The following is a 15711-nucleotide window of genomic DNA, read 5'->3' as shown; positions in this document are numbered from 1 at the left end:
TTGAAGATGACGACAATCACACATGGTAAGTTTTCTTAAATTTTGTATCACAACGAGTTGGTGGCACCTTTATATTTCGTTGTAATTTTACAAAGTTATACGTTACATTGTAAACGTTTGCTGATGTGCAGATCCGATGAATCAGATAAAATCATTCCGGGAGCAGGAGTCGCTGATGATACCATTACGGGGTTGGTATTATACTGTATTCAGTATCAATAAACAGTTTGGATTTCGGGAACGCCCTCAGGAGCTGTCTGTGGAATCTTCGTAATAACTGTGTCGACAAGTTTTCGTGTGTGTGTTTTTTTTGTTTGTTTTGTTTGTTTTGTTTGTTTTTTTTTTTTTTGCAAAGCATCACAGTATGTCTCTAATTCATTCGGACAAAATGCTAATTCATATTTCAACGTACAAACATAGTGAAGGAGAGACTCTTCTTGTCAGTTGGAAAGCAAACTATCAGTTGTTGAGACTCGGTGATCCTCAATATTAGAGTCGAAACCCGAGATTGAAATAAACAGCAATACATTTCGTTTGTCGAGGATAGAAAATCTATTTATGTTTATTTGAGAAAATGCAAAATGTTCATTAACTATTAAAGTCTTGTAATATTCGAATCTTAGAAGTTCAATGATGTGATAAAGTTGTTCCAATTTTTGATACGACAATTGTCACTTGCTTGAGTGTATGTTCGTGCCTTACTATGGTATATCTAAACAAAACACGTAAATAATTGTACTTCCCGATCAAACACCAAAATAATTATTAAGAACTCCCCCCACCCACCATAGTATGATAAAAGTGTAAAGTCTGTGCTCTTCATCATCACAATTCACTGAAATGCTCATCCAAATTCAACATCACCATCTTCCGGGAATCATTTCGACGTCATCATCTTGACGAATTCTGGGGAGAAAGACATATTTTACAGTGATTTGAAAGCGAGGAATAGAAAGTGCGTGCGAGACAAAAATACATACAATCAGGTCTACCCCGGCTGGTGGACTCTGACTTGGTTGAAACATGAAGTATTCAAAGTGGTTTTGGAACAAATTGTCTCTAGAGCCGGTAAGTATATTTCTATAAACATATAAGGATGAACTTCGAAAGATGGTTACACCTGACTGCCATATATAGAAGGACGTTGTTGGGAGTGGTTTTTTACCAAACAAAATGCTCATCTGTTGAGAGAAGTATGTGGATTTACAGCGTTCCCTGCCTTTCTATGCATGTCTGACTTTACAACCTATACCAATCACCCACGCTTTCACATATATGGTGAAGCCACTCCAAAAAAATACATGTTGTTTCAAAAGGACAGATTTTTCTGATTTTTTGACTCGCAACATTTGTCGGCGACGGTCAACATAACTGCTACTCAATAGTATGCAAACAACACACCAAGCAAATTGTCCTCTCCGGCAAAACGTTTAATATACTTGCATATAGATTGAGTGCCCTTGGTGAGAATTCATTTTCATTATGAATCAGTCAAACCAATCAAATTTCGTCCATGGGTACCAGCTGAATGTAACCCAATTTCGATTTAACACATCGGTAGAAAAAATGGTCTGCTCCATTCTGACAACATATCTTTAAATTTGTAATAGAGCAAGGGAGTCGTCCCTACCTTCGTAATTGACTTGTCCGTCGCCATCAATATCAGCCTCTCGGATCATTTCGTCGACCTCTTCGTCCGTCAGTTTCTCGCCGAGGTTCGTCATCACGTGACGCAGCTCGGCGGCGCTGATGAAACCGTTGCCATCTTTGTCGAACACGCGGAAGGCTTCGCGGATTTCTTCTTCGGAGTCCGTTTCCTTCATCTTCCGCGCCATCATGGTGAGGAACTCTGGGAAATCGATGGTCCCATTACCTGTACCAATGAAACACAAGATTGATTCTAGTTCAACTCCCTCAAATCATGATGTTTAAGGTAGAATTCGCCTCGGGGACATACATTCGAACTCTCAAATGTTTACAAAACTTTTCTTGTCTACCGTTGTGGGGCTCATTTTGAATCTTTTACCTTTGGTAAAATTTTCACTGTCTCCGTTTTGTAAAATTCGAAAATTCTACTTCCGTCGATAGAGTAAACCAAGTAGGGATTGCAATTTTGAATACAAATATCAGTAACTGTTAGCTTGCTTGCTTCTCGGAACAAACCTTTGCACGGTGACCCCTGATTTTTATTCTTGATTTGTTAAAGTAGTCTGCGACTCAAAAAAATCAAAAACTTAAACATTTGATCAAACTTTCCTAAATGAAAGTTTTGAACTATACTCTCACCAAATCAAGAATAAAAGTCAGGGGTCACCGTGAAAAGTTTAGTACTCGAGAAACAACCATATATTTGAAATTCAAAATGGCCGCCATCCATGAGTTACTCTATGGGAACAAATGGAATTTTCGAGATTCGAAAATCTATGGAGATGAAACGTTTTCTTACTCCAAATACCTTTAAAATGAGCCCCACAAATGGTAGATCAGAAAAGAATTGAAAAAAATTGAGAATCCGAATATCCGTCACGCAGGCGCATACAAACTTGAGATTATGGTTAAAGTTTCACTTGGCAAGGTTCCAGTAAAAGTTAAAATATTTCAGTTTCAAGGGGTATACTACACTAAATGCCGGATCAATTTGTAACTTACATGCTTCAGTTGGCAACAGTGTCGTTTCAAACTGATTGAATTGTAGACTTGAATTTTAGAAATAGAACAAGAAACAGTTTTTTACAATTATGGAACAAAAATAGAGCCTGAGGACATGCGTTAAAAACACTAAAAGTTATGCAGCTTTTTTCGATTACAGCCTCTCTATACTATAACAATGTGTACGGATTGAAAATATGTGATAGATGTTGGCAATCATTTCCCCAGATAGGGTGACAACCTTCTTTACCGAAAACTCACCGTCGGCATCTACTTCGTTGATCATGTCCTGAAGTTCGGCTTCTGTCGGGTTTTGACCCAGTGACCTCATGACGGTTCCCAGTTCCTTGGTCGTGATTGTGCCGTCACCATCCTTGTCGAAGAGGGAGAACGCTTCCTTGAATTCTGAAACCAAAACCAAAACATGCTTTCAAAAACTTTATAAATTTCGATGACGCAGACATGTAGAGCTCTCTCTCTCTCTCTCTCTCTCTCTCTCTCTCTCTCTCTCTCTCTCTCTCTCTCTCTCTCTCTCTCTCTCTCTCTCTCTCTCTCCCCCCCCCCTGAGGTTATTCCTTTTGAATTAAAAAACGGAAATTCAATATTTTAACTTTTTTAAATACATTTCCTGTTTTTATGTCGTTTCCATGTGACCGGATGAAAATAAACTTCAGAACTTTGATTCCAATCTCTGAGGTGAACTGTAACTCCGTTTTTAAGTCAGTGGGCACAACAATGGCCTTATTTGTACCTAACTGGCCCCAATAACCTTTATTCAGGACTTCACAATGGCTGGTCATTTGTTCAAGAGCCGCGGGTACAATTCCCGGTGTAAAGCTATATTGGATTCCGTGCCTCATGAAATTTTGCACTAGGCATCTAACCAGCACAGTACTGGATAATTAAATGGACTTGGGCCGTAAATCTTGTTAACATTTTGTCAATAATTTAATTAATATTAATTGATTTCCTTGCATAGAATGGTCTATGCTGAATATGTGGGTCGAAGCGAGGTCCTTTCAATACCTCAACAGTTGAAGCAACTCGTGTGAGCGATGTTAATTTGGATTAAAAAAAACAAACGAATGTATCAAAGTGACTTTCATTGCCATAGCTGTACAAACATTTATAACACGCCCTACATACTCCCACGCAATTAACATACCTTGCGCCCGTGGTACTAGTTGGAAAATTTGTTTCATGTAAACAGAGGTTTGATCCCCAGTGTTGTACGACTGACGGTTCTGTCGCTTCTTGTATCTCGACATCTCTCCGTAAAGTAGTGTGACTGCCGTGTTCAACGTCTTATATAGAACGTCTACTTAGCTTCAATAGTTCACCACTTGCATCGTTTTTCGGGGGGCCTTGGTTTTCGTTTCTCGTTTGGTCTGCGAACACTTAGCGAAACACTATCGAATGTCATCAGACGACGCTGAGAACCGAACTGTTTGGACCGCGGACCCTTAACACCCGTCACGTCGTCCCTACATTTCTACGCTTGCTTTGATTTCAAAAGTCGCCCGGGACACTGTTTTCTGAGGCTGAAAGATTGTTTGAAGTCCGTGTTGGCGGACAAACACGGCGAGTTTACCGAGTTGGCTGAACAACTCTGGAGTGGTCTTTACGCACACAGCGAAACAATGCGCACAGCGTCAACAATGTTGTGGTATATTCAGTGTTCGCTCAGCCGAGCATTCGACAAACGTTGTATTCTCGTTGTCAAACTAGCTGTTTCGCGGCTATACTTTGAATTGACCGAAAGAATATTGCACGCCGCGATAATTGGTTGTAAACCACAACTGTGCATTCCATACTGTGCTCTTATTTATGCGATCACTGTTGTGTGAGTGATTTACGTTCAAGAAGCAGAGGCATCTTTGTTATCGGATATTTACGTGTATGCCACCTACCTTAACAATACATGATTGTATTGTATACACGCGCCTAAACAAGCATCTGCCTTGCATTGCCGCAATGGCACAACAATAGCAGAACGAGCTCGCTTTGGGAGGTGTTTCTCGGGCTTATGTCACTTTTTTTTCAGTAACCACTATCGACAACATGGTGTCAAAGTTCTAAGTCTTGGAGAAGAGGAGATCCTTATTAAATCCCATCAGATGCAGGTCAATTATTGAAGCAACGCACTTTCCGATGTTGCTAACGCACGCTCGGATCGGCGCCCTCTTCGCGTCTTCGTCAGCAGGGAAGTTTGAGAGTAAGTTATTAAAAGAAAATTCTAACCTTATAGTGTATTGACGTATACCAATCCAAATCACTGATCAGTTTCTATCCGACAACAGTTCTCACATTAAAATGAATCTTATCTGAATAAACCGACCTCGTCTTTCCTATTCTTTTAAAATTTGTAAATTATCATATGCCAAATCTTTATGTTTGTCAGCGTGCTTAAGGTATTTTTCGTCTAAAAACTAGGATGTTAAAGGGTATGCTTATGTTTCATGGTAGAAAATATCAACAAATACAGATGTCTTCGTGGGAACTTACAGTGCTCAATGCTAAAAGCAGAGCGTTATATATATATATATATATATATATATATATATATATATATATATATATATATATATATATATATATATATATATATATATATATGTATATATAGTATATCTTGTTTGATATATTATATATAATATATATATATATATATATATATATATTATATATATATATATATATATATATATATATCCTTTGTTCATTTTATTTTGATTTTCAATCAGAATATCGGTGGTTATAAAGGCGCGGCAACCTCGTTCGAGGAAGGTGTGTTTTCTAAAGAATCGTCCTTTTTGATATATGTTCTGAACCTGTTTGCATTTTACTCAATGGCAAAACTGTCACGGTGATCCCAGACACAGATCTTTATTACGAAAGAAAACGGTTGAAAGTTTACCTCTGTACAGTTTGAGAAAAAGTTCAAAACTCTCAGTTTTGTGACGCATTTTGGCTGAAAAGAGCGTTTGGCGTGAGGCTGTGGCTCAACATCAGTCGATGACGAAAACAACCACCCAAAAATCCTCTCCAAGTCAGAGCCTATGCTCCGACACGTTCAGTATCCGCTCTTTTCAAATTCATTACTTTTCAAGAATAGTTGTTTTGATTTTTTATTGGAAAGTCGGTATAATTTCATTTTTTTATATTCGATCAAGAGCACACGTTGCATAACCTAGAGGCTTTTGTGCTCGGTAAATATTCAAGCAAGCATAGGAGGCAGTAGACTGAAAGATCTCTCGCGCGAGGGCGATCTCTTCGCTCCGAGAGCGCCCTCGAGCGACGGATCTTTCAGTCTATAGGGAGGCAGCTAATAGAAGTTGATAACATTGTATTGTATCTGCGATCACGTCATGCTCACTCTGTGCTGGAGAGCGTCACATGTTTTATCATCTTTCTAGAGCACGATTTGAACTAATTAGGGATAATTGGATGGTGAACTCAGGTCGGTTTAAAATGCAAATGTGGCTCTCGTGTTTTTAGTAATTTGTAAGTTCAACATTCAGCTACAGGACACCCAATACTTTTGAAGATCCAATTCTCCCAAATTAGTTCAAATCGTGTTCTTGTAAAACATGACACATGCGGTCCCATTCTTTGGTCTATACTAATTATATGCATAGCCTTACGTAACGTACCGTCATATACACTGGTACTGACTAATTTCAGTGTTAAAAACGATTGGAACTAATTTCGAAGAATAGAATATTGTACTAATATTGTTGTACTTGGGCCTCAGCCCAAGTACATTTGTTTTCATTCCGTGGGAAAAACTCTGTAAGGTATAACCATTTCTGGCTGAGACCAGGGAGGGCAAAATGTCTTGGCTTCATCTTTCTTGGCATAATAGATGGCGTAATGATGGTAACTGAATGGAAGTGCTGCTCTCGGCCAGTCTTGAATAAGTGAGATGTGAATATTAATGCTTCTCTATCTGAGTTTTTGCCACAAAATCTTCTGAATATAATCAAAATGTGCATCGAAATGCAACAATTAATGCACCCTCCGTTTCCTAGGCGATGGCACGACCCTTGCTACACCCACTGGACGAGCCAAAGTGGGAGGGGTAATTTCAGTTTGGTCGAACAAGAGGGCTCGAGACCAGAATTTAACATTTAAACTTGAAACATGTTTAATCGCTGACAAGATGTGGACTAGTGTTAATCCAAGTAAAAGTGTGAAAAGGAAATGTTTTATATCCCGGACACAATGAAAAACATTACGACTGGAAACTGTACCCCCAGTTGAGAATAGTAATGCCCACAGCGATGGAGAACACTTATCCTTGAGCTGAGAAAACCAGACCATCATTTCGAAATAGAGCTGCAGATTCGAGAAGCTCGTTCAAAATAGCTAGGTACACCCCATAAAGGGGTGGTTTCGAGTTTGAGGGCAAATTTCGCCTCCTTCATATAGAAATCGTACGTTTGTTTTTCCAGGAGAACACACCATTTGACACAAAATTTGCATGTAAAGGGGTCGCCAGTAAGCACGTGGTCAAATCTGGCATAAGAAACAATATGAAATGTTGGGTAAAGCCAGTCCAAAATAAACTGATTTGAACTTTTGTGTTTTGTAATTTATACCACTGCAGTAACATTACCTTTTTTTGACAACATCACACAATGTAATACGTTTTGAAACTGAATACTCCGACGTATTCTGTGTCTCCTTTGCTAAAAAATACGGTATGCCGATTACCATGTAAGGAGATGATGACGTCAAGACAGATTTGTAGTGCGTTTGGTCCTGGATGGTGCACGAAGTTTTGTCAAGGTAGCTTGTGTATTTATTTCCTAAATGGGAGAGATTAGGGTCGATCTAAACGAAGGCCGAAGAATGTTATCGGCTACTCTAAGCGAGCTGAACTCTAACGCGAATGGAGGATGTCTAGAATGATCTCGTCTCATTAAGATTATTTGGCGGTCAGTATTGAATTTCAACTGCGTCACAAGTTTGCGAAATGAGTATTCCGTCGAACGGTCAACGAACGATATTTTAGAAATCTGGAGACATGGCACATCGCATTTTTATTTTAGTATTTTATATTTTACAAAAGATTTAAGAAGCAATGATTTTGTCGAAAATTCTGAAAAAAATATAGGAAGACTTGATCGCGAACACATTTTCACTTGGGGTCAACTAGCCCTGCGTACGATGCTGTGTGTTCCGCTACAGCTAATCGCCCCGCTCACCACAGCCCTGCAAAAGACCCGTACGTAGGGTCGGTGACTTCAAATCCATTTTGGGACTTGACGTAAAAAGCCAAATTACTGCCGAAATTCAGCGTTCTTGGGCCCAAGTCGTATCCCAGCCTACCTCAGCTACTCGATCGCTTCCAAAAATGACAGTCTTTTATTCACTTCTCGTAAATAACCGTCGATGTCGGCAACTCTCTCGCTAGCCCTGCGTACGATGCTGTGTGTTAGCTGTAGCACATAGCATCGTACGCAGGCTAGGGGTCAACATGGGGTCGCAGCCATGTAGCTATTTCTGTCTGCACTCAAAACTCAAAAATGTCGGATATGAACCTGAAAAATCGATGCAATTTTGTCAAACTTCGGCGAAATTTCAGCCTATAGACAAAATTTCATCTAGGTAAGGTAAATTTACTGAAATTTGATCGTGAAATAATCCTGAGCTTGAACGTGACAGCTCGCCTTCTCCGGGAAGTCAAGTATCCAGCTGCCATACACAGTTGATATGGCCAGGTTTATGAGATTGTTTTCAAGCGACGGCGGCAGACCGTACGGGGCTCTAGATATGAACCTATCGCCGGTGTAGCTGTAATAACTGTTGCGTTGTTTTAGTGCCCGAGGACGAAGTCCTTGGGGTGTTATACTTATAGGTTTGGTCATGTCAGTCCGTCCGTCCGTCCGTTCACGCAGATATCTCAGACATGCCCTGGTCAATTTCTTTCAAACTTTGCACAAGAATAGTACCCAACCCCATACAGATGCACGTCGATTTGTTTCACAATGCGATCGAATTTGGCCGTGTTAGAGGACTTTTAGTTTACACCTCCATAGACTCCCATGTATAAGGCAGTTCTCTATAGACTACCATGTATAAGGCCAAGAAAAATAAAAATTTAGTTTCTCATCGTATTCATATTGCCTAAAGGATGCAGTGACACAGTTTTTTGTCCCCACGGATAAAGTCCAGGGGGCTTATAGATTGGGTCATATCCGTCCGTGAGTCCATCAGTGAGTCCATCAGTTCACGCAGATATCTCAGACATTTTGACAAAATATCATGTGACCTTGGTGACCTTTGACCTCAAATATACATTATTGTCCATAACTCAGTAACCACAAGTGCTAAACCTTCATATTTGGTATGATGGGACACCTTATGACGCCACATATTGTACCCCATTAATTATACACATATCTAATTTTGAGCGAGCCAATAGAGCTAGAGGTCTGATTTTTGGTATATAGGAATAACTTAGCAATACAATTATTTGACAAAACTGTGACGTGACCTCAATGACCTTTGACCTCAAATATACATATTTGTCCACAACTCAGTAACCACAAGTGCTACACCCTTCATATTTGGTATGATAGGACACCTTATGACACCATATATTGTACCTCATTAATTGTGCGCATATCTTATTTTGAGCGAGCCAATAGAGCTAGAGGTCTGATTTTTGGTATATAGGAATAACTTAGCAATACAATTATTATGACAAAATGTGACGTGACCTCAATGACCTTTGACCTCAAATATAATATTTGTCCACAACTCAGTAACCACAAGTGCTACATCCTTCATATTTGGTATGATAAGACACCTTATGACCCACATATTGTACCTCATTAATTATGCACATATCTAATTTTGAGCGAGCCAATAGAGCTAGAGGTCTGATTTTTGGTATACAGGAATAACTTAGCAATACAATTATTTGACAAAATGTCACGTGACCTCAATGACCTTTGACCTCATATATATTTGTCCACAACTCAGTAACCACAAGTGCTACACCCTTCATATTTGGTATGATGGGACACCTTATGACACCACATATTGTACTCATTAATTATGCGCATATCTAATTCTGAGCAAGCCAATAGAGCTGGATGTCCGATTTTTGGTATATAGGGATAACTATAGGGTAGAAATCTAAATATGCCCATCTAAATATTAGACATCTACCATCGAGAACAAAAGAAATTTGCTGTAATTTGAATATTTAAGGAGTTTAAGCAATTTCCACTATAAATAAAGAACCCTTGCCTCAAACTCCACAAAAGTTGCTAGACATATTTTGCCGTTGTCATGCCATTGCTTCGTTTAATAACCAGTTAATCAAATGCCTAATTGACAGGAGGAAATTCAAGACCATATTTGAATAGTAGTATATATTGTCCTCAAAATTACTCTATCACGGCCCAAGTACTCATTGCCTTCAGCAATACTGCCTTGTTTTAATTGAATTTAATTTTATGGAGAAACTCTTTTGGACGAATGTTAGGAAATTATGTCTTCTTTCGGTGAAATTCCGAGTGATATTTTATGTGTTCTAAAATAAAGTTAAATATTAGTATCGGAATATTGATGAAAGGGCCAGAAGCTTTAACTTTTGGTGATTATTTTCAAGATTTTTGTTTTCATATATGTCAACAGCAAATTCTTTTTCTATACCTCACTGGCCAAAAGTAAGTTGCCACATCCAATATTCATATCTCATGAAGGCAGCGTATATAATTGCAGAATGTACTGCCGTTGTTTACATATGAACTCTAGTCCAAACCAAAATTTACTTGTCAACGATAACGGTGCAGTTCACACATGTGCAGCCCAAAAGGTCATGCTGAATACTGTGTACCTCCATCGGTTGGAGGGGGTGGGGGTGGTCGAACAAGAATCTGTAGTTGACATTAATGACAAATATTATAATGGAAATAAATTGACGAAAGTTACAGCGGCCGGCCCTTTCAGGTATCGAACACAGAAGAAGAAACGAAGAAGAATAATAATGCCATTTTCATTGAATACAAACAAAAGATGTACACGGGCGCTGACTATGAAACTCGACTTCAATCCAGCCGACACTTGTTTTAAACAAAAGTGAACAAGTTTACACATGTACTAATTGACTTTTGGCTCTGCGATTCTTGGAGTTGTAGCTTCACTCGAGAAGTATTAAATTCCTATGATATTGATAGCGCCATATATTTACATGTCAGCATGACCTTGAAAAGAATTCCATAGATAGCAATAAGCATAAGTTGATATCGCCTGATTCCAGCATGAATATGCAAATACTTGAACATTTCATCCAATCGAGTATTTAGGATTTTTCTTTTTATAATAGCGAATAGTTTTCTTACTTTTTAACTGCTTATAGAGTATTTTTCTCTCGATTTACCAGTCACGCATAATTACAACAACTTTTGTGAATATTATTTCTCTGAAAGTTTAATTAATATTTTTGGTAATATGCGCTATGGGAGCGTAGAAACAGACGACCGCAGCACTTTCCAGTCACAGTTTAATCAGACTTTACAAATAGTCTCGTTTTTGTCAAGGACTGTGCACCCACACCCAGGGAGATGCTTGCATATTACTATCAACGGAGAGACACGTAGCAAGAGATATTTGCCCCCCTTAATTCTCTATAATCATAAATAAGCGGTGCGCCTTGAGATGCTATGTTGATGACGTCATAAGTGTGCACTCACCTGCAATCTGTTCTTCTGAAAGTTGATCAGCCTACAAAAAAGTAATACGCGAATATTGTCAACCATCATCAGATCTTCGGAAAGTGTTAAAGAAGCAGCTTTATCTCTACAACTGCACACAGCTTCTAAAGCAGAACCAAGAACTAACAACGCGGTAATAGTCAATGTCATCAAGTTCTTATACGAGAACACAGGGGATTTGGGATTGCCCGCTGTAAACGTTGAAAATACAGAGTAAAAACTGCCGAGTGCACAGCGCTGCTGCTCTCGCAATAAAACGAACCTGCACCTGACCTAAGCTGTTGTGGACTGAAAGAGGATTTGGCATTCTAAAAACAAAGTAAAAAATTGTGCGCCCCACACAATAACATATCATCCCCTCCCAAAGGCACCCCATCCAAAAAAGCCATAATTGTCAAATGTCGTTTATCGGAAAAAATATTACATGTTGGAATTCTGACTGGGCGACTTCTTAGTATCGTAAAATCAAAATTGCCGTAAAATTATCTGACACTTGACCAAGGTTTCAAAGAACACACAGGAGTTTTTCTCTTGCTCGGGTTAAAGTTTTCTACAAAATTAAGAGTTTTAAATTTTGTCTCGTATTTGTATATGATCAATTTTTTAAATATGATCACTACGTCCGAAACTGGAAATGATATGTTATAGCAATTAATAAAATTGCTGCCAAATTGTGAATGACCCACTTTTCGCCAGACGGTACCACTTCCCAAACACAAAAGTCAATAAAAGAGCGGTACTGAGCAAAACAATGCGTATTTCATCCATTAGCATGCTCTGTCATAGCAGCCAGCGCCCACCATTCAATTAACAAAACTTCACCCATCCGCACTAAAACGTCGGCGGGCTGGAAATCTGCATTTGCAACTAACAATTTGAATGAACAGGGGTTTATTTATCACTTAATTAATCGGGCTTCATATAGACCAAGATAAACATCTGCCAGTGGCGAACAGGTGACTGAAAAAATCGTTTCATATAAGTGTAATATGACAATAAGTAGTATGCGTATCGGTTGCGCAACATCATGTTCTTTCGTAAATTACATTAATTAGTCTTTGTGCGTTATCTTCAAATATTTACATAATAATATCAAATCTACATGTACTTCTGGCTCGCGTAGTTTATAATTTACATGTTCCTTCTCTGTGACCCTTGCCCATACTACCTCCATGCTCTTTTGTAGTGCTGCAGGACTGTGGTAGATCATGGACCCTGGAGCAAGGGTCTATGGGTAAATCTTACATTGTTTGCGATACATGTAGTACGATGGTGGTCTCTCGGCGTGCTTCAGTCAATCTGTTGTTGTCGCCGAGACAAAGTATTTCACGATACCACGCCCAAATGAAACTTCAAACTCAAACAACACATTCGATGAGACAATAAATGACAATATAATATTTTACAAACCATATTGGTAACTAATAAATTTTAATTGTCCACTTCCAGGGGGTAGCTAGTTGTGTGGTGTGGCGTAACTGGACGTCATGCATTGTAAAAGCTTACGTCATCACTGACAGGTATGTATACACCATTTCTGCGTCCTGACCTTTTAAAATAATTGGGTCGTGTTGTAGTTCAAAATGTGAAACTCATCATAGCTGTTTGACGATAATCTGTCACCATCACTCGCATTTTTATTCACTTTCTCAAATTTTCAGCTGATGTATAAAACCGACGTTTTGCGAACCATGTTAAACATTTTGGACCGGAGCTTGCCTAATAGATACGGGGGGTATACCACGATACAAGCTATAGGGTGTGGTTTTGAATTTCTAGTTCATTACATTTTACGCAAGCAGCGAGAACCTAGCCAGTGAGGGTACGGTGACCTCTACCCTTGAACAGATAATCACCTCACCATCAGATTTGCATGGTTCTTTCCTGTCGCCGTAAATTATTTGTAATCCAATAGAAAGACGGAAAAGCTGTCGAGGAGGGAAAGAGTCCATTATCCCTCTGTAGCCAAGACACTGCATTATTACAAATCGCATGGCAGGTTTTATACAGACTGGGGTCATGAAGTGGAATGCGCCTCGGGGACAGATATTTGAAATCTCAAACTTTTACGATACTGTTTCAGTCTACCATTCGTTGGAGGAGGGGGTGGCTCATTTTGATGTTCATGCAGTCAGTGAACTTTTTCACCAGCTTATTTTTGTGAAATTCGAGAATTTTGATTGTTCCTATAGCGTTAACATTGGCCATTTTGAATTCATAATGACGGTGCATGTTGCGTAATTTGTTTTTCTAGTTCAAAAGTTTACACGCTGACCCCTGATTTATACTCTCTGATTTCGAAAGGGAATTGTTTAATAACTTCTTACGGAAAATTTGAGCCAAGTTTAAGCCTTTTACTTTTCGAGGCGCCTAGTGCCGTAAGGATGAACTTTACAACCCGAGAGAATAATCATTTTTACAAGCTGAGGTTGTATGTGTTTGAACATGGGAGGTAAATATGAACTCCGTAGTCTAATGACAATGTCAGGTTCAGTCGTGTATTGCTGTTCGGCAAACTGCGACGTCACGACTAAAGCTCCTAGTCAAGTGTCAAAATTTTAACGTTTCTTGTCGGACCATGACAGCAGTATAAAGTGTATCATGAAATATTAGCAAACAGAACCGTTCCTTTTTCCTGGCGGGTAAATGGCTATAAACGATCATGGTTTTTTTTCCTGAAATTATATTACCACTGTTGGTGGACATGCATGTTGAAAGGAACGATGTGTCACATCCCTTGAAACCAAAGATCAAGTGCGGGTCTCTGGATGAAGCACGGAGGTTGGAAGGAACTCCCTGCTATTTCCATGACGAAGGAAGCCATATACCGATAGTTGATGTTGACATTCAGATTGAAGTGTCAAATGCGAAAATTATTGTAAGGCTGTACCTCCCAGTCTCACTATAGCATCATTGAAATTATAGGACGGTCACTTGAATAAGAACCGTTCTTATGTATTTTGCTCCCGGTGAATACAAGAGAAGTCGGCCAGTTGCGAGCTCGGCCAGTGGAGGAACTCGGCCAATTACGAGCTCGCCCAGTTGGAGAAGTCGGCCAGTGGGCGAACTCGGCCAGTAGAGTATGCAGCCAATTAGAATATATGATCTATAAGAGTGTTTTTTTGAAGTCCCACCAAAGTTGTATGCGAAAGCGACCTAAATTTTACTGAAGAAATGGCATAATGTTCAGAAACACTGAGGCAGACCGTACATGTTTGCAGGGTGGACGTGGGACCTCTTGGCGTTGTTTTCTGAATGTTTAAACCGACAAAATAACAAAAACTATGGTAGCAAAAATTTAAAAACTGGCATGTGCCGATTAAGTATTCAACTGTGAAGAGAATGCGTATGCAATCATATTGCTTTGTTGCGAGTGGCCGACTTCTCCTGGCCGACTTCTCCCACTGGCCGAGTTGGTCGGCGCCGGCGCTAGCCGAGTTCGCAACAGGCCGACTTCTCCGGTTACCCTCCTGAAATGGTGGCTGGGCGACGCATTAACCAACTGTAATTTTACGATGCCGTGATCAAGAAAAACGCCGAAGGAAAAAATGTTTTAATACTTGTATATATGGTGAATTGGATTTCCCCTCGATGGTGCACCATTGAAATGGGAGATGGCTCCCTCAATTATTTGAATCACAGTCCCTCCAAACGAGGAATTGTGTCTGAATGTAGCAATGGCCTTTGTACGTCATTCGTGTCGCTCCTTGCACTATCCGACCCGCGCTTATTGGAAGGGAGTGGTACTTACCATCGTGTGCTTCGTCCGTGTTTCGAAACTGTAAATAATCAGATCGGTCCTCCAAGGAGCGTGACAGAGAGGGGGAAATGACGCTTGGGATCTACGGAGGTCTGTAAAGCGCGTGGCCTTGCTATGTTGACTTTAAATATTCGATGGGCTATTATATATGCGTTAACAAGAACTGACTGTTCACGGCTTGATGACCTGCGCATTCCATTCCACGGAACACAAGCGATCTTTATGCGTCAATTGTTGTCGATTGATGATCAGAATTTGCATCTCCATGCACGACCCCATCCTCGTACTCATGAATATTACTAAAGTAAAGATTGTTGAATAGAAAACCATTCTCACTGATATACCGGTAATGTTTGTAAGGTTCTGACGTCGGTGCATATGTGAAGTGCTCGTTAAAGCCGCACTTTTCAATCCCAGGTTCTCGCATTAGTGGAGTTCTCCTCCCAGTCAAACACATGGCCAGTACTATGTTTGATTTCTATTACATTAATTACACAAACTGATTTCAATCTTTTGTCACCTTTTGCTAATCCTGCAAGTAGAGCTTATATAACCGTTTGATTGACGGTC

The 15711-nt window shown here is 39.6% G+C and overlaps 1 protein-coding gene across 1 annotated transcript; it reads right to left on the bottom strand.

Moving 5' to 3' along the window:
* Positions 1-528: 528 nt before the first annotated feature.
* Positions 529-15336, bottom strand: LOC139119042 (calmodulin-like). Its single transcript, XM_070682658.1, has 5 exons — positions 15133-15336; positions 11361-11391; positions 2911-3054; positions 1631-1873; positions 529-906 (listed from the first exon to the last, which is right to left on the bottom strand). The coding sequence occupies exons 1-5, from the start codon at positions 15133-15135 to the stop codon at positions 878-880; spliced, it is 450 nt and encodes a 149-aa protein (XP_070538759.1). The 5' UTR covers positions 15136-15336; the 3' UTR covers positions 529-877.
* Between the last annotated feature and the right edge of the window lie 375 nt (positions 15337-15711).

Source organism: Ptychodera flava, chromosome 19, assembly GCF_041260155.1.
Source record: "Ptychodera flava strain L36383 chromosome 19, AS_Pfla_20210202, whole genome shotgun sequence".
Lineage (NCBI taxonomy): Eukaryota > Metazoa > Hemichordata > Enteropneusta > Ptychoderidae > Ptychodera > Ptychodera flava.
The sequence above is the reverse complement of the archived record's forward strand: the minus strand, read 5'-3'. Positions and strand labels throughout refer to the sequence as shown.

What these genes read in the sequence shown, in the direction of transcription:
- LOC139119042 (XM_070682658.1), bottom strand. An exon ending in TTCAGAAGAACAGATTGCAG is followed by an intron (nt 3,055 to 11,360) that starts GTGAGTGCACAC and finishes TTTTGGTTTCAG; the next exon opens with AATTCAAGGAAGCGTTCTCC. An exon ending in CGGACAAGTCAATTACGAAG is followed by an intron (nt 907 to 1,630) that starts GTAGGGACGACT and finishes CTTTCTCCCCAG; the next exon opens with AATTCGTCAAGATGATGACG.